The sequence below is a fragment of the Oreochromis niloticus genome, linkage group LG23, assembly GCF_001858045.2.
Source record: "Oreochromis niloticus isolate F11D_XX linkage group LG23, O_niloticus_UMD_NMBU, whole genome shotgun sequence".
In the NCBI taxonomy this organism is placed as follows: Eukaryota; Metazoa; Chordata; class Actinopteri; order Cichliformes; family Cichlidae; genus Oreochromis; species Oreochromis niloticus.
In genome coordinates this window covers 2,875,203-2,894,701 of record NC_031986.2, presented here as the reverse complement: position 1 = coordinate 2,894,701, position 19,499 = coordinate 2,875,203, and the positions used below count along the sequence as shown (strand labels likewise).

The window sequence follows — 19,499 nt, the reverse complement described above, 5'->3', positions numbered from 1 at the left end:
TACACAAGCCAAGAAGTACCAACGACCGGATTTGGTGTGTGGTAGTAACAGGTAAATGAACATTTTTTTTAATTATTTGAATTTTTATGAGTGCTTGTGCATAAATACACAAACAATACACATATGCTTTCAATTGTGTAATTTAAGTGATCTAGGTAGCTCTGTTTAGGAAGGTTAGTTAACGTAGCAATGTGTTTTGGAGTTTGTACGTGCTTTGTCTCTAGGGGCCACCGTATATATTTATATGTAAACATATAAATAAATCCAAGTTTTTTTTTTTTACATTAGTAATTTCTTTTGTGCATAATTTTACATTGTTTTTGATAATAAATTAATTAAAGCAACAAAACAACCTGAAGAGCCGGTTGGGAGCCGAAAGAGCTGGTTCTCTAAAAAGAGCCGGAATTCCCATCACTAATTACTGCTCTGTGACAAAGCAAAGAGCAGAGATGACAGTATTGATTCAAGTTCATTTGTTTTCATTACACGAGTGCACACTTTCATTCTTAGCCTCTCTAACACAGTTGAATCTTTGCATTGAATCTTCAGTATATTACAATAAGTAGCATTTAACCATATGCACCTAAAGTACCTATACTTAGTCAAATGTGTGGTAAAACAACAGATAATGAAGTTAAGATATTAATAAAACATATGTAATAAAAGCCAAAGCTGAAACTGAATGAGTTTATTTATTTTCTTTGTATGCTCTGTAAGGTCTGTGTCTGTAAAGGCCCTGAATGCTGTGATGTAAATAGTAAATGATAGGGAAATAATTCTCACAGAGTTCATAAAGTTGGTTTATTAAATCCCTGCTGATACTTTGCTGATGTTTACATTTTCTATTCATTTCTTTGTGCGTAGGTTTGTTTGATCAACTTGGACTTCTCTGGAGATGAGGACACACCCACATCTGTTCCTACCATAGTCATAGAGAATTTTACGACTTTGGCAGCACATCAGTCACCCACACAGGAAAACCTGCAACCTGGACTTCATGTGGGAGAGACTGTGTCAGTGATGTTTGACTCTGTCCTCTACTTTAGTCCCTAATCTCTTTCTCCTTTAACCCACAGTTCAAACCATTCCAAAATTGTCATGCACAATTACTAAATAGGACGTCTGTAACGTATACACATTTGTACTTTTACTTGTTTCGTGAGTTATATTTAAGAAGACTAAAATTATTCGCATAAATAAATGTTTTGTCATACTGAATTTAAATGTGCAGATGATGTGAATATGAATTGGTTGGCTACCTCTGTGGCTTACTTCCAACTATCGTATAAATAGAAAATAAAATATAAAAATACGTATCAGAATAAAAATATAAAAATAATAGTTAACATTGCAACTCGAGGAGAGTGTACAAAATATTTATTTCATCAAATCAAATTATTCAACAAATTTAAGGAAGTAATTATTTTCCTATTTTCTAAAAGGTAAAGAAAAAAAGAAATAAAATAACTTGGTACTAAACCTTTTGGAAATTATACCAATACACACATATATATACATATGTATATATATATATATATATGTATACATATATATATATATATAATATATATATATATATACACATACATCTTAAAGTTTTGGAGAACATAACTTTTGGAAATTAGTATGACTAGGAACTTTCACTCCTCCTCGTTTTACACCGAGGCACTAAGCTGGTACACCAGCCGTCTCAGAACTACTATAACTACTTCCGGTAGTTATTACCAAAATAAAATATGTTTAACCTCCTTATTCGCTCTCTAAGTCAGTTAAAGTGTTAACACCGTCGATGGCAGCTGCGATAACAGGGGGGAAGTTAAGTACGCGGCGTGTTTTCTGTTAGTGAAATACCAAAACCTTGCTTGAGGCAACATGTTCAAAGGAGAGAAAATATTTTTGAAGGCGAAACAGAACTATTTCCGGTATTAGCATAGACGACTTGACCTACATTGCACGCTCTTGAATGGAAGTATCAACACGAGGGAGTTCGTGTAAGAAGTGGACTTAAAGTTGGTTCGGCGGTATTAAAATGGTTGGGAAGATAAAATATGTTCGGCAGAAGCTTCACCACGAGGCCGTAAAGGTCGATGGGCCGATCGGCTTCGCGCAGCACGGCTCACTGGTGTCTTCTACCGTACAGAAGGATCCTGGTGAACTACTCACAGCAAATTTAAGACTGGGGAGCAAGCCTCACAGACAGGTGTGTGTTTAAAACCATGGAGATAACGAACAGTCAAAATCTGTCACTGCCACTTTGTTGGAACGGACGTGACAAGATCAACCTTTACCTGACTGAAACTCTTCAAATAAGCCATTCCTCTGCAGATGATCTGTTAGCTGTTTGACAACTACTCTTTCAAGGATGTTTGATATGAAAGGAAGGTTGGAGATTGGCCTATAATTAGCTAAGACAGCTGGGTCTAGAGATGCTTTTTAAGTAAAGGTTTAACTACAGCCACCTTGAAGGCCTGTGGTACATAGCCGATTATTAGAGATAGGTTGATCATATTTAAGATTGAAGCATTAATTAATGGCAGGACTTCTTTGAGCAGTTTTGTAGGAATGGGGTCTAAAAGACACGTTGATGGTTTGGAGGAATTAATTATTGAATTACTGAGTAACTAAGTACCAGCTGGAGAAAATCCCAGCGACCATTACACATAGAGACAGACAGTCATTCACACCTATGGGCAGTTTAGAATCACACATTAGGCTCCATTCTAGCACAAATGTGGTGGATAGAAGCATTTGAGTTATAGATGTACTTTCATTCTAAACCCTTGCAGGCTCCTGCATTGGCATCCTTCCCCTCCAGTGTTTTTGCTGGCACTAAGATCTCTCCTGAGGCTCTGGTACAGACACTCAAGTTTGATGAAGCTCCAGATGTGCCCACACCTGTCACGAAAGGTAAGAGACGTTTGACCATGTCAGTGTGATGGCTTCTGTGCAGGTTTGAAGTTGGACTGATTATTGTATTATGACCCACACAGGTCAGTGAAGCAAATTAAGGTATCAACTATAAAGACGGTATAAGCGTGGCTCAGGTCCAAACTGAAACACAAAGCTCTGTGTCCGTTCAGAAAGTGGTTTTGCTTCTGTGCCTGAGTCTTAACCTACATGTAAATAATTCAGAAAATGTATTCTTCATCGGGTAAACTGCTACAGTTAAATGAAAACAATTCATTATTTATTTATATCAGTGACATTTGTAAGGTGTCTGACTTATTAAAATGAGTGCTATTTGTTGATGAGAGAAATATTTTGTGTTTGGAACCTAACAGAGCTGCTCGATATGGTTACTTAAGAAATGTACAAAATTTAAAAAAATGGTGCGACAGGAACAAACTATCCTTAAATCTCTGTAAACTGTTGATGTGATTATAAATAAAATGAAATTCAATCGAGTTGCTGAGCTGATTAAGTGTCTCTCTTGTTCAGCTGTGAAACCGGTTGCAGTTAATCTTAGGTTAATGTGCTCAGGCCCCTGAGTCAGATGTAATATTGCATTGTGTGAACAGCTCGTGTAAATGCTGGTTTTCACTCAGTGTTTTGATTTTATTTCAGCATTTGACAACAACAGAGAAAAAGCAACAACAGGTAAGAAGACTTCAGAATCTCTGTAATTTGAGAATAGAGCAGTTTCAAATTTGAAATGTACAGAGGCAAAAAAACAGTGTAATTGTGGGTGTGACTTTAATAAGCAGGCCTGTTTTGGTTCTTCAGTGTATATGAAGACCTCCATGAAACTGTTGAAATGCTCGTCACTACTTAGAGTCGTCTACAGCAGCTGCAAAGCTGTGATGTGCTGAACCAGTCTTCTCTCTCCCTGCTGTGGTGCTGTTTTCTCATTTGCCTTCAGCTGTTCAATATCCCTTACTCTGCAGTATGTGCGGTGTGGTGGATGTATGACGGTTAGGTGAAGAACTCGTCTTCTGCCCACCTCAGTCACAGAGATCCATTTCATCTGACAGTGGAAAAATGAGGCTCCCAGTGGGAACAGTGGTGGTAAAGCATGCCCCCTGCCCAACAAACCCCCACCTACTTGTGAAAGATTGGATTTCTCCACCTGTGCTCACAGTTGTAGTCAGTGGCAGATGCTTATCTTTGCCTGTTCTGTTAAAACACTTGTGTTGTTTGGTGCTGTACTGGTAGATAAAGGCCTGCTAGGATGTCTGCACTGTTCACAGTGTGGAGATAACATGCCTGTCTGAACAGCACTGGCTGACATACAGTGGGGTACATAATTACTGGATGAGCAGCAGCTTTGCACACATCTCTGGGGGGAGTTTGGCCCACTCCACCTGACAAACAACTCCACGCTTCAGCTCCCTCCACGGATGTTCTGGAGGATTGACGTCTGGAGACTGGGGAGCCTTTAATGGGCCTCCGCCTTTGCCAGTCTGTTGTTGCCTTGGTTGATATTTTATCTCTCAATTAAATTTAAACTATGATACAAAGAATGAGCCGTCTATTATTTTTAAGTGAGCAAACATACAAGATGTTGAGTTAGGCATGTCTCCCCATCGCTAGCTTAAACAAGTCCTTGGCAGTTCCTATTAGGGTAAGACGGAGATCCCATCGAAACCTGTGCAGGTTTGATTCTGGTCATCTGGATGTTTTCAGTGGGAGAAACGTTTCATCACTCATCCAAGTGACTGTTGTTATTGATCAGTGGTCGTGACAATCTGCATCTTAATGATCATAAAGTCAGCTGAGACTGAAGAAGTCATCTGATGATGATGAACGTTTCTGTTGGGTCTGCGCTTCGCACGCCTGCTGGTTCAGAGACTCATCACCCGTGGACAAAGCAAGACAAACAGCTCAACCGGTTTTTACTTGATAGCAAGGAAAGCCTGGTCGGAACCAGGCTCTTGGAGCTGAATGCTCCTCACCTGTTTCCCAGCCAACTTCAAAGAACAGCCTTCCCTGCAGCCTTTTATTCAGGGACACACAAGCACCCATTGTTGCCACCTCTAAAACTAAGGCTACGTCCACACGAGCCCGGATAGATTTGAAAACGGCTTTTTGATCTGAAAACGCTCCGCGTCCACACTAGCGTTTTCAGTCGTTTTCACAGAGGTGTGCGTCCACACTGAAACGGATGAAAACGCTTACGTTCCAGTCCTGCGCATGCGCAAAAGCGAGTGAGAATTAAAGAATTTGAAGAAAAGCTGTCTGCAGCATGTACAGACTGATATTAATCTTTTTAGGGCTGTCAAAATTGAGAGCAATCAAAACAACCGCTGTATAATGCACTCCGCTATCTTTGTTTAATTGGTCACATGACTGCATCACATGACTAAAATACATAATCGTTTTAGAAAGTCTGTGTTTTCCTGTGTCCACACTGCGACAGGACAGCTGCGTTTTGAAATGTAAGCGTTTTCGAGAGCGCTTTCAAAACGCTGCGTTTTTCCTTGAGGAAAGCAGCGTTTCAGTGTGGACGGGAGGCCAAAACGGAGGGAAAACGATGCGTTTTCAAATGAAAACGCATTAGTGTGGACGTAGCCTAAGGCACTGTGTGTGTGTGTGTGTGTGTGTGTGTGTGTGTGGGAGCACGTGTGTGTGTGGATGTGGGTGTGTTTGTATGACTTTGTGCTGATCACAAAGGGTCATCTCCTCTCACCCTGTATATGGCTCAATTCCTTTAAAGGTTCACCCATACACAAGCAAAGGTGAGGCCATAAAGGGCAGGAAGTAAAACATCCTCACTAAATAAGGACACCCAGAGCCCTACATGCAATGTCTGCAGTTAAACACTGTAACCAATTGCATCCCCCACCTACATGTAGGGGAGGAACAGAAAAATCTCTAAACATACAGGTTAAGACAAGGTTTACACATTTAAGTACAACAATGGCAACATTTAACAATTCACTCTAACAGTTTGTCCCACTGAAACCATCCAGATAAGCAGAATCAGCCTTTTGGGATTTCCTTACCTGGATGACTGAGTGTAACTGTACAGGTGTAACTGGGGCTCTAACATCTCTCTTTTGTTCTTTTAGTTTCCTGTTTGCATCAGTTCCTCAGCTTCATCGCAGCTCTTTGGTTCATACTCAGTTCCCTCTCATCACCTCCTGTTCTATCATTCCATCTTTCCATATGTGTTCATTGTTTTGGATGCTTGCTGGCCATCACCTCCATTAGGGTCCACTCTGAACCCCTGTGTTTGCGCTGGTTAGTCCCTGTGTATACCTGCCTCAGAATTATGGATGTGGAAATTTGAGGGTTCTTTGTCGTGCTGGAAGATCCATCCATGACACCTCTACAGTGTTTTAGCTGAGGGAAGATTTTCTGATAAATGGTTCTCTCTTGGACGCTCAGTGAAGTTATCACAGTGTTAACTCTTTGTACTTGACTGTGGGTGTCCCTTTGGTTATTCTCAGCATTTCAGAAAGGGTGTGTAAGATTTTGGTTTTACCTGACCGCTGGACTTTGTGATCTCTGAATTATTTTTAATTTGCTTCGTATTGCACAGCTAGAGCTGGGCGATAGAACGATAACGATATGTATTGCGAAATAACTTTTTCTCGATAGAAAAATGAAACTATTGTGATAGACCTCATCTCTCTCTCTCTTCCTGTCTTAAAAAAAACAGAACAGCCAATCCAAATTAAGTAGCGCAGAGCCGAACCAATCACAGCCGCAGCGTCACGTCACGTTGACTTGTTACGTACAGCACAAGTGCCAAGCCGCACATGTGTATTTGTTTGGGAAGCAGCCAGCCGCCGTGCCGGCCGGTTAATGGAGAAAATTAGTTTGCCCGCTAGAGAAAAATCAGCCGAGAGCTTGGGTGACCAGGTTACCGGAGAGAACACAGATGACGGTTCCAATGCCGGAGAGATTGTTGAAAGGAAGGGCCAGAGAAGTTCCGTAGACTGAAAGCACTAATTCGTCATCGAAAACACCCAGGAGAATCCCTGCGAAGCAGCAACAGTTAATTGAGTCGGCTTTCTCCAGCGTCTTACCATATGACAAAAAAGCTAAGAGACATAGCGACATAACGAATGCCATAGCCTACCGTCTTGCTAAAGACATGCTACCAATAAACACGGTCGAAAATTAAGGATTCAAGCAGCTAATTGAGGTAATAGCTAAGCTATACAACAAGGAGAGATTGAGAATTTCCTTTTAGTTCTCAGTTTATTTGATATTGACAAAAGTTAGTCAATTTTGTCTGTTCTTCTGTAAAACGACCTAAGATTTATTTTTAGAGTTAATATTTTGTTTCTAAGTGGAATTGACAATTTAGTCTGTTTTGTTTGTTCTATTTTGAAACTTAAACGCTTTAGCGGCTGCCTTTTGTGTAGTTTGCAATATTTGCCTTTATTTATCTGAAACTGAAGTCTCATGTTCCTTAAGTACATCTGCCCTGTTGAACTTATTATGGGAAATAAATATTTAAATCAAAACAAGCTGCTGATTATTTCACATTTTACTTGTGAGCAACGGCACATTTAAATCTTACAAATATAGTTATTTGGCTTATATCGTGATATATATCGTTATCGCCTGAGATGAAAAAAACATATCGTGATATGAAAAAATCTTATATCGCCCAGCTCTAAGCGCAGCACGTCTTCACAGAACAAATGTGGAATACACTCAGCCTTAATGTTAGACAAGAGGGAGTTGTTATATAATTTAAAACACCAACATATAGTCAGTAGATTTTATTTAAAAGTCTTTATATTGACAGAATACTGCATCTATAATGTAATTAACCCCAATATGAGCAGTAGTGTACCGTATACCAGAACACATTTATTTCATGGGTCAGTGTTGACCTAGCTTTTATTTTAGTGCTGGGCACTGCTATGATTTAAAAGAGGGACGTCGAGCAAAGAATAGCATGTTTGAAGCTGCTGCTAAAGCATGGATTAATAAGCTTTAATATATTTCTGATGCTGTTGCAGCTACAGGGACAGGACTGCTCAGCGCCTCTACAGCCTTTTGTCTTCACTCTTTCATTTCCACAATGAAAGAACTGTGTTTTTCTACGTTGGGTTAACCCTGCATGAGTTTTGGTCCTGATACATGCACAGAGTGTCAGCGCTGGTTTATGCAGCACGAAGCTTTGTTTTCTGTTCAAGAAGGAAGGTTTGCAACCATCTTTGATAGGTCACATAAAGCTGCCTCTCATAGGTTCGTCTTACTGCTGAGTGATGCCACACTGGCTTGGATGTGTGCTGTTATATCTACTGATATTCCTGTTTGTGTGTGTTTGTGTTTCTACAGGCACAGAAATCAAGAAAATGCAGTCAAAGAAAGAAAAGATGAAGGAGAGGAGGGAGCGGTGGCTCAGCAGTGAGTTCACATGGACACAACAATGTAACCTGCTCTTATTCACTCTGTCAGCTGAGGTTCAGTCGTACAACTCCATTTCTTACAAAAAATCTCAGGCCAACACACATTTTCATCTAAGTAAACAGTCCAAACACACTCTGGAGTCTGCCACGTTGACTTGTGTTCATTCTTATTAATGTTATATTTTTGTCAGTGTCTGTCTTGGATCACTTCACTATTACAATGTTTTAAATATTGAGTTAGGTTTAGTTTCCAGGGAGGCTGAGGTGAAAATACTGGTGTCTGATCGCTCTGTGCTCGAGCCCCACTTTAGTCCACAAACTCTTCAAAAACATCAGAAACAACAATGGCAGGTTTCGAACTGCCATCCAGAGGGACTTGGACTGCCTGTGGGACCTGTGTATGGTCCAGGTGTCGCCTCAGTGCTGCTAGAACTGAATTCAAAGCTTGTGAAAAAACAGTTGGACGCGTCGTTCTGTGAAGAAGGTGAACCCGTTACACTCCACTCACCGTGGACACACGTGCTTGGAAACTATGTGTGAAGCTTTGAACAGTTTGTGTGATCTTAGTTGTTTTCATGTAACACAGCTTATTAAAGCAGGGCTCTAGAGTGCGACCAAATTTTTCAGTGGTGCGACTAAAAACATATTTGGTTGCACCGGTGCGACCAACTGTTCGGGTAACAAAAAAAAAAAAAATCTGCAACCTTCCCTGTGGTCAACAACAGACACACATTATGCCCCTATCGTGGACTAAACCAATCAGAAATAGTCAGGGGCGGGACCTCTCTGATTGGCCGTGGTCCAGTTGAAAGTGCAGGTGGAAGAGAGAGGTGAGTAGTTTGAATAAAGCGATATCGATTCATTAAATCCTGAATTGACTTTTAAGTATAACTGTGTTTTGTCAGAAACACCAGAATCTCAGGTTAAAGCTCACAAAACTATTTCAACAACCACCAAACAGCAAATGAGAGCAGGCACACGGATTCCACACAAAGACGTAAACACAGAGTAACCCAAGGCATCAGAATCAGCTTTGTCTTTCTCGGCTTTCTCACCCCACGGCCCGAACACGGACACGCTGTCGGAGCTCAGCGATTCTGATGCGTCGGGTCCGCGCTGTGTTTACGTCTTTTTGCGCTGATTCTGAGCTGCAGGTTTTGTCTCTCCAACCAAAATTCGCTGAGCCAGCAGCAAAAAAAAGCAGCAAACTACGCTTCACATTTGATCAATGTCGTCATGAATTCCCTCTGACTTTTGCTGTTTTGCTTCCACCACGATAAAAATCACACTTCATGCACAGCTCTCTCTCTCTCTCTCTCTGTACTTCAAGAACAGTTTCCCGTCTCAAATCTGTTTTCAGCATTATTCATTCGCTTATCACCCACCAGTCTACCGTTGTTTGCAGCGCTGTCGGCCGCTGTCTTTTTTCTTAAATGTCCTCGGACAAGAAAGCCTAATTTCTGCTGTTCAATACTGAAGAAATTTAAACTTTTTAAAATTATGCAAAATTGCAGAATATTTTTAAGGTTATCTGCTATAAAACGCCAGACCAGGAAAATCTGCTTCATGTTTTTCTGTGTTTTATTCTCAGTTACTTTGACACAAAGGCATCTGCTGTGATGTTCAGAATTCTGATGAAGTCTCACATGTATCAGTGCTGATAAATGATCAGAATTATAATATTTCTGACTGTCTGAGGCTAAATTGAATCGAATCAGGACCTTGTGAATCGGGATTGAATGAATTGTAGAAACCAGTGATGATACCCAGCCCTAGTGAGCAGCCTAGGCCTGACAGCAGTGGATGTAGCTGTGGGTAATAAGAAACGATGAAAAGAACTATTGATAACTTTTGTGTTAAGTTAAGGCCTGATCCGTCTGAAATTCATAGCCAGCTCTGACACGGTGCCATCAATCTTTGAATGCTGAAAAAACAGCAGTGTATCCAGAAAACACATTATATGCTGCAATAAATGCACTGCCCAAGTGTCCCCTCTCCCCACTGCCTTTCAGCAGCAGGCAGCAGCAAACAGGTCGTCAGAGGAGCCGATGTGATGATTAAGTTTAACATTTTCTACAGTATTGACAAAGCAATTTAAGCACAAGTTTGTTAGTTAATCATTTAGAAATCAATATTGTCTGTATGGACTGCAACTTCCCCCCCCAAAAAAGTGCACATGTAAAACTGCGGTGTTGAGCGATGCGGTTGAAAATTTGAGTGCGCCTAACTTTTGCACCGGTGTGCCTAACCGTGGCAAAAAGTTAGTCTAGAGCCCTGTAAAGGTTTTAAGACTGACATCTTCTTCCAATTAGGAATCTTCTCTCCATGATCATTTCAGGTAATTGGGATTAGGCCTGTAACAGTAGCCCTGTGATGAGCCAATCAATTCTTCAGTAACACAACACGTATCCTCTTCAGGCGTATAATTAGTTACTAATGGCTTCATGTCTCAGCCCTGCTGAAACCCTAAACCAGCTCCACAGTGGATCGTCCCAGTGTTACAGTCTGTGCTCCACTGTCCAAGGACATCCAGCTTTCATTTTAAATGTACGGTTTGAATGGACACATTAAGGAAAGAAGCCTCATTTCCAGAATGACTAAACATAAAGTAATTCTGATGTTTGGGAAGTAAGAAATATGCAGTACATACTTTATTGGTTTGTTTCCACATCACTGGGGCTCAGCTGTTTGACAGAAGAATGAATCCTGGCAGGTGGTCCTTTAATCTTTGTCATCAGCTGTGGAGTATTTAGTTGACTATCCTGACAAAAAAGAGACATTTCATGAAGGTTCCTTTGGGATCAATACTTCTTCTTATTGTTTTGTTAGACACGTCGCTCATTTTCACTGTGATGCCAGAAAATAGTTTGAAAAGAATTGAATGACAGTAAAATGGACAAAACCCTCCTGTTAAAGTTCCACAGAGACTTTATTCATGTGCAACAGTTTGCATGTGTGATGTTACAGAGCTGTCATCACAAAGTGGCCGAGAACACCGTCGCTCACAGGTTAGGCTTGTTGTTGTTAGCTGTCCCTCGTCTTTATTCTGTAGTCTGCAAACACTTACTGTCTGCGTTTGTTACTCAGTATAACGGTCGTGTCCAAATTCATGGGCTGCATCCTCCTGAGGACCCGGCCTTCGCGGTCTACGTGGGCCGGGTCCTCAGAAGGTCGGGTAGGCCGGTAGTAAACAGCTGTGAAATTGGACAGTCTAGCATTCAGATTAGCGTCACCGCTGTGTCGGTGGAGTTTAATAAACTCGGCCGTCTGCTCCTTGCTATCTAAAATATAACAGGACACTGGCATAAATTCTCGACCATCTCACACTTCTGTTTAATCAGTTTTCTGTTTGACGTTTATTCAGCTGTGTGAAAACCACCCGGGGGATTAATAAAGTTTTATTTTATCTAATCTAACTTTGATCTCAGCCAAACCGATTTACTCCGGAACAAATAAAACACCGAAAAAAGGCAAACAATAACATTTTTAAGTTATCCGAGTGACTTATATATCATGTTTAACCTGAGTAGCGAAAGAGCGGGGTCTGAAAACGATGAAGCCGGGAGTCCGCTGCTCTCGCCGGCTCGAGTGACCATTGAACCCCCCGGCTTGCTATCGAGCAGGTGGGTAACAGACGTCTCCGAAAACGTCGGCACACTTTTGCAAATATGCGATGTCTTGATAAACCCAGCAGATATTTGATGTTTACACAGCTACATTCTCGCCTGAAAATATGTTAAAAGTTTATTTTGTGATCCAGAAAGATTAATAAGACTAATTTTAAAACTTAGTAGCGGCCGCCATTGTTGGCAGCTGAAATTTGGCTGGGCCGCGCTATGAATTCTGGGATATGGTGGGCCACGAAGGACACACCCGACCCAAGGACGCTAGCTGTGTCCCAAAACGTCGGCTGCATCCTCCGGAGGTCGCATTTGAAGGCCGATTACGTCACAGCCAGGCGACGAAGGCTGTCCCAATTCGTCAACTCCTTCAAATGCGGCCGACAAATGCGTCCTTCATTTCCCCGAATTTGAAGGATGGGTCGGGTGTGTCCTTCGTGTCAACAATGGCGGCCGCTACTAAGTTTTAAAATTAGTCCTCTTAATCTTTCTGGGTCACAAAATAAACTTTTAACATATTTTCAGGCGAGAAAGTAGCTGTGTAAACATCAAATATCTGCTTGGACCCGGCCCACGTAGACCGCGAAGGCCGGGTCCTCCGAAGGATGCAGCCGACGTTTTGGGACACAGCTGCTGTCACTACCTGATCCGTCCCGGAAACCCGATCGGTACCCCGCATGCGCGAAAGGTGTCTACTTCCGGTCGAAGCGTTTTACGATAGTTACGGGTCAGAGTATCTGTTAAGATGTTAAGAATAATAAGTATCTCTTAAAATGTTTCCAATAATGAAACATTTAATATAATGTAGACAAAAACGAAAAATAAAAAGATAGTTACGGATCAGGACTCCCCGATCCTTACTGCGCATGTGCAAAGTCGGACAGTACAAATCGGGTCTACCCGATCCGTACCGCGCATGTGCAGGGGTTTTCTTCTTCTTCTGTGCGTTTAATGGCAGTTTACTCCCCAGTGTTCAAGGATACTGCCACCTGCTGACCGAGCGAATGAACCCTATTGTAAACTGAATTAGCGTCATTACAAACGTGTGTTACAATTGATTTAGTGATAGTCGAGTGTGTTTATGCTTGGAGAGGATTGATTGGAATAGTGATGATGATGTCAATTGTCAGTAAACACTTCATCTGGCTGATGAATCTTCACATGACATATTACAAAGTCTGTATTATTAACTCTGTAATTAGGCGCCATTCTTCTTATTTTACGGCGCTGTTGTTCAATCGGGGAACACTCTCTGTTGAGGAGGAAAGCATGAATTTGTTTGTATACGGATTATCCATTGTTTAAATGTCCCGGGGTGGCTGTAGCTCAGGTGGCAGAGCAGATCAGCCACTAACCAGAAGGTTGGTGGTTCGATCCCAGGCTGCTCCAGTCTGCATGCCAAATATCCTTGGGCAAGATACTAACCCCATGTTGCTCTCCGATGCATCCATCGGAGTGTGAATGTGTATGAATGTTAGATAATTAGCACTTAGCTTAGAAGAAGTGCTTGTGTGAATGAATTAGTTGTATAAGCGCTTTGAGTGCTCAGAGTAGAAAAGCGCTATATAAGAACCAGTTCATTTACCATTTACCGGTAGTCGAAAAGGAGGCACAGCTGTTGACAAATGCTAGGAGCTAACTGGGCACTAACCGTATCATTCAAATATATTGAATGTCGCAGTGTTGGCAAAGAGAGGAAGTGATGTAAGATCTGCACATGCGGGGTACCGATCGGGTTTCCGGTAGGGTAGTGTATATATATATATATATATGTGTATATATGTATATACATTACGTGAAGTACCCTCAGGTCTGCTAGATGATGTTAATGCAGCACTATGGACGATACCTACAACCACGATTACCGACACTAACAAGCTGATCTACAATACGGCAGCAGTGACCAGTGAGATGCTTGGCTACAAGTTGAACAGCCACAAGGGGCAGTACGGGGCGACCGTGGCTCAGGGGGTTGGGAAGGGCACCTGTAACCGTAAGGTCGCCGGTTCGATCCCCGGCCTCTCTGTCCTGGTCGTTGTGTCCTTGGGCAAGACACTTTACCCTACCGCCTACTGGTGTTGGCCAGAGGGCCGATGGCGCGATATGGCAGCCTCGCCTCTGTCAGTCTGCCCCAGGGCAGCTGTGGCTACAACCGTAGCTTGCCTCCACCAGTGTGTGAATGTGAGCGTGAATGAATAATGTCATTGTAAAGTGCTTTGGGTGCCTTGAAAAGCGCTATATAAAAATCCAATGCATTATTACCCTCCCTCTGCGGTTCCAAATACCTGCAGAGGGTCAGGCAAGTCCTGAGGAGTCAGCTGAACGGTAAGAACAAGATCCGGGCCATCAACACCTACGCCCTGCCCGTGATCAGGTACCCTGCTGGGGTAATAGCCTGGCCAAAGGAGGAGATAGATGCCACTGACATCAAGACAAGAAAGCTCCTTACCATGCATGGAGGGTTTCACCCCAAGTCCAGCACCCTGAGGCTGTACGCTAAGCGGAAGGAAGGGGGCCGGGGACTAGTGAGTGTCAGCACCACAGTCCAGGATGAGACAACGAACATCCAAGAATACATTGGGAAGATGGCCCCAACTGACCGAGTGCTCAGTGAATACCTCAGGCAGCAGAAACCCAAGAAAGAGGAGGGAGACGAGGAACCATCATGGAAGGACAGGCCCCTGCACGGTATGTACCACCGGCAGATAGAGGAGGTGGCTGATATCCAGAAATCCTACCAGTGGCTGGACAAAGCTGGACTGAAAGACAGCACAGAGGCACTAATCATGGCAGCACAAGAACAAGCTCTGAGTACAAGATCCATAGAGGCTGGGGTCTATCACACCAGGCAAGACCCCAGGTGCAGGCTGTGTAAAGATGCCCCAGAGACAATCCAGCACATAACAGCAGGGTGCAAGATGCTAGCAGGCAAGGCATACATGGAACGCCATAACCAAGTGGCCGGCATAGTATACAGAAACATCTGTGCCGAGTATAACCTGGAAGTCCCAAGGTCAAAATGGGAGACGCCCCCAAGGGTGGTGGAGAATGACCGAGCTAAGATCCTGTGGGACTTCCAGATACAGACGGACAAAATGGTGGTGGCTAACCAACCGGACATAGCGGTGGTAGACAAACAGAAGAAGACAGCCGTAGTGATCGATGTAGCGGTTCCAAATGACAGCAACATCACGAAGAAGGAACACGAGAAGCTGGAGAAATACCAAGGGCTCAGAGAAGAGCTCGAGAGGATGTGGAGGGTGAAGGTAACGGTGGTCCCCGTGGTAATCGGAGCACTAGGTGCGGTGACTCCCAAGCTAGGCGAGTGGCTCCAGCAGATCCCGGGAACAACATTGGAGATCTCTGTCCAGAAGAGCGCAGTCCTGGGAACAGCTAAGATACTGCGCAGGACCCTCAAGCTCCCAGGCCTCTGGTAGAGGACCCGAGCTTGAAGGATATATATATATGTACACACCTTCAAGCGTGCTGTACAGGTCCTTCAGGCAGGGAAGAGGATGTCCAAGGATTTTTTGGCCCATGTTAATGACCCTCTGAAATGCCGTTTTTTCATTGCATTTCATTTAATGTTTAAACTGTTAGTTTGTCCAGTTTACTTTGTTTGATCTTGCCTTACTTACCTGTGTTCCAGAAGCAAAAGGAGGAAGTGCTGCCTCACTTCCTGTATGCATAGCTTCCTGTTTAGTGCTGATGTCACAGGAAGGGACCAGGTGTTTGCTTTAGTGTTGTATGTATTGTTGTAAAACATGAAGTGTGTTTTGTTGCTCGTGAAAAGCAGCGAGATGAGGCCAAACCACATGACATCATAAAAAGAGGTTCCTTGTAAATTTACAGTGATGGCTCAACAAACAGAAACAAGGCTTTTTGTTTTGGATGCTTGTGTTTTCACAGCTGCCAGGTACAAATAGGGTTATGGTATTCAAATGGACTCTCACTGGTTTCTGTCTACAGGTCTAACCAGTACACTGCTGTGTCGCCCAGAGCTTTCTTTTTTAAGAGTTGTGTTTACAACCAGAAGGAAGCTAGCTTAAAATGAATATGAACTTTGTAAAAGACCAGAATCTAAAATTACAGGCTTCATTCAGTGAGTGCAGTGTGGTAAATGCCACACATCTTGTACTGACATTTTCTGTCACTATATGTCTTACTGTAATAATTTCGCTGCTGTTTCTCAGAGATCAGCTCCATCAAGCAGGCGAAAGAGCTCCAAGCAGCTGAGGTCCGGAGACAGGCCACTCCTGTAGTGGGAGACATGAGGCCGCTGGCTGACGCCCTGCCGGAGCTCTCTCAGCTCGTCTCCCCAGCTTCCACAGCCCCCGTTGCTTGCCGCAAAAGCAGGAAAATCAAAGTGTAAGTGTGACTTTGCACAGCGCTGAGCAAGCCAGGCATCAAGTGTCAACATGACAGTTGTTGATTATCAAGTGCAGCGTCCCGAAATGATCGCGTTTCTTTTGTCCTTGAAGGCAGCAAATCAGGACTAATAGCATCCTACAGCATGTTTGTGGCTGATGAGGGTTCACCAATGGCTGCTCTCACTCACAGTCCTCAGAAACTTTGTCATCTTTGTACACTCGTGCTGGTTTTCACATCTTTAGTCTCAGTCACTTTGTTTGTATTTTAGAGAATTTGAACTTCAGTTTGTTCTGTCGTGTTCATGATGAGTGGCAAAAAAAACAAACCTTGAACTGTAAATTTGTTATTCAAGCAGCAGTAATCGGGCTTGGGTTCATCTAGGTCAAAGTCAAACTTTAACACTATTCAGTAATAACAACAACAATAATAATAATATCAAAAACAAACACTGAGTGATATTTTCATTTGGATCAGTGTCAGATATCTCCTAAGTACAGTCAGCTGACTCTTGTGACCACAGGTCTGTCTGAGAGAGCGAACCTTTAATAATTAAATGAGCTTCCATGTGCCTAGCCTGTCCCCGTCTGTCCCCATCCTGTCCCCGTCTGTCCCTCTCTGTCCCCATCCTGTCCCCGTCTGTCCCTCTCTGTCCCAATCCTGTCCCCGTCTGTCCCTCTCTGTCCCAATCCTGTCTCCGTCTGTCCCTCTCTGTCCCCGTCTGTCCCTCTCTGTCCCAATCCTGTCCCCGTCTGTCCCTCTCTGTCCCCGTCTGTCCCCGTCTGTCCTTGTCCTGTCCCCGACTGTCTTACAGAGTTTGGATGGTGCTACCTGAAGGAGCAGCTTCTACCACAGACTGTGATAAAAAGCATTTCTTTAGTTTGTTTGATTTACACTTAAATTCTGCGGTCATGTGACCACCACATACTGATGTCAAGCAACATTAAAGTAATGACTGCTTTATAAATAAACCCCAGAGCGTTTCCCTGCTTTGTGGAAGACCAGTAGGAGACACCATTAGAAGAAACTGTCCACTGCTCTCGATGTGTTAAAGTGTCCCCATGTCTCTGTCCGATGTCCTCCCTTTAGCCCGGTGAAGAGACCAGCGCCCACAGATTTCAGTCAGATGAAACGCTCACAGAAACGCAAACTGCTGTAAGAGCTTTCTTTCTTTCTTTCTTACTTACAGTGATTGAGAGCCAGACTACACTCCTGTGTGGAAATCCTCTGCCACTCTTCTTTTCTGTTTTTACAGGGAAACTGAGATCAGCAGGTTCAGCAAAGCAGTGAGGACACTCTCAGGTAAAACCAACCCTCTGGCTGATATCGGTGAGCTGCTGAGAAAGAGGATGAGACAGGAGGAAGAGCAAAGCTGCCTTTAGCAAGATCCCAAAGCTGGACTGTGGGAGGCTGAAGAGTATTCACACATAAACATTTATAACTGTCAGCGAACAGCAACAACCCTGATACCTGTGAGTGGAAATGATACAGCAGGGTTTCTCTGAAATAATAAATCACAATGTTTAGACCCAACATGTTCTGTTTCATTTCTCTTACAAGGTTCACAAACTTTAATCACTCTGTGTTCACTAAAAATAATAATAACGTAACATCCCAGGATGTGTATTTTCAGCTGCTTATTTGTGAATAAGGCTGTGAGCTGACAGTAGTGTTCAAACTGTCACCACATTCACATACCTCTAACATACAGAAATATGGATGCTTCTGATAATTCCCCTTTATTTCAGCCTGGTGTGTTCCCAGTAATATGGCACATGTCTCCGTGCCGACTCTCCACTTCGGGTGTAGATGCAAATGAAATGAGGAGTCTTACAAAAACAGTGTGAAATGTTTCCCCAAGTCTGACTTACAGGAAATGCAGAAATTAGAAGAGATAAGACATAAGTAATGTCAAGGCAACGTGCTAGCTTTGATGTGTGATTTTAGCTTCTGCTCTTTTCCTTTTTTACATTCTTCTTCATTATTTCTTAATAAATGAAATGAATGAATGAAGGTCTGGATTTGACTCTAAGTATTTAATTTGCAATTAAAGACATTTGTGTGAAGCCACAACATATGATCAAAGCTCTGAATGCACTGAAGGACAAATCAAACATTACAGGAGTGAATGACAGAAAGAAGAGCACAGTGAACAGGAAACGGCCTGGGCGATGATCCCAGGACTCTGTCTGTGGTTCAAAATACAAACAAACTCCTAAATGTTATTCTGTACACGGCTGTACTACAAACTGACGTTAATGGTAAGTCAGAGCTTTGCTTTCTGCTTTTATTTAAACAGCTAAATCACATTAGTCATTTATGCTTAACACTAAAGCTGGTGTTAAACGGGTTATATTTTGAGTTTCAATTCAAAATCACCGCCTTTTAATTCAATTACATTTACAGCATATGTTAAATGTGCTGCAGAACCTGTGCTGGGGATAAGGGTAGGGATCATGTTGAGAGTCGTCTGACTTCATGTGACCCCCCATATGAAGGCTCTCACAGTATGGATCAGTTACAGAGACAATGATACTGTTTGAAAACCATCCAATTAAGAAATGTATTCCTTTCTTTCCAGAGTCATCGAGTCGTACCTTACCCCCCGGAAGCCTTGTTATTATTAGTGAGAGGCAAGAAAAACCTAATCAATACAAAGTTCAGTGCTGCCATTAGAACTCATTAATAATGAATCTATGGGACGAGCACAGTGTTGAATTAAAGTAACCAGAGCTCATTGTTAGCAGCCTCTAAATGGAGTGAATATATGAAGCACGGTGCGCTTCCCAGCACAAGCTTGTATCTGTGAATCACACTGTTCTCAAATCTCACAGCCTTAAACTGCAAGGACAAATATTTCATGACCAACACACAACAGACACAAACGCAGCTATGAAAGAACACAACCACAATTCAAGTGTGGCAGCATCAATGAGTGAATGAACTGTGACAACAACAATAATAATAGTGCCTGAAAGGCTACAGATTCTGGGTTTACTAGGACAAAGCAAAATAATCTAATGTGTTAGGAGAATTTAGTGGAGGCTGGGTTTGTAGCCCATGTGCTAATGACCTTATTTTAAAGTTACAGTCAGATTCAGGCACCAAACCTAGTTCAGTTTAGGAAAAGATGAAAGTTTCAGTATAAATACTTTCAGAACATGAAGTATCCAGGTGTTCTTACTAAAAGGTTAGAACT

The 19,499-nt window shown here is 42.6% G+C and overlaps 1 protein-coding gene and 1 long non-coding RNA gene across 2 annotated transcripts; one reads left to right on the top strand and one right to left on the bottom strand.

The window, feature by feature from the left end:
* Positions 1-1,712: 1,712 nt before the first annotated feature.
* On the top strand, positions 1,713-17,833 carry slx9 (SLX9 ribosome biogenesis factor). The gene is made up of 7 exons (XM_003458564.5): positions 1,713-2,200; positions 2,787-2,907; positions 3,565-3,597; positions 8,242-8,310; positions 16,126-16,300; positions 17,390-17,455; positions 17,556-17,833. Exons 1-7 carry the CDS (start codon positions 2,030-2,032, stop codon positions 17,680-17,682), a joined length of 762 nt encoding a protein of 253 aa, XP_003458612.1. The 5' UTR covers positions 1,713-2,029; the 3' UTR covers positions 17,683-17,833.
* LOC102082580 (uncharacterized) lies at positions 10,949-16,272 on the bottom strand. Its single transcript, XR_267811.1, has 2 exons — positions 16,099-16,272; positions 10,949-11,074 (listed from the first exon to the last, which is right to left on the bottom strand). It is a non-coding gene; the product is annotated as an uncharacterized LOC102082580 (long non-coding RNA).
* Positions 17,834-19,499: the final 1,666 nt, after the last annotated feature.

Excerpts from the sequence above, each read along its gene's own strand:
- slx9 (XM_003458564.5), top strand. The coding sequence starts at position 2,030 with ATGGTTGGGAAGATAAAATATGTTCGGCAGAAGCTTCACCACGAGGCC. Across the intron at positions 8,311-16,125 it reads GAGGGAGCGGTGGCTCAGCA|AGATCAGCTCCATCAAGCAG; the intron begins GTGAGTTCACAT and ends GCTGTTTCTCAG. Across the intron at positions 17,456-17,555 it reads TCACAGAAACGCAAACTGCT|GGAAACTGAGATCAGCAGGT; the intron begins GTAAGAGCTTTC and ends CTGTTTTTACAG.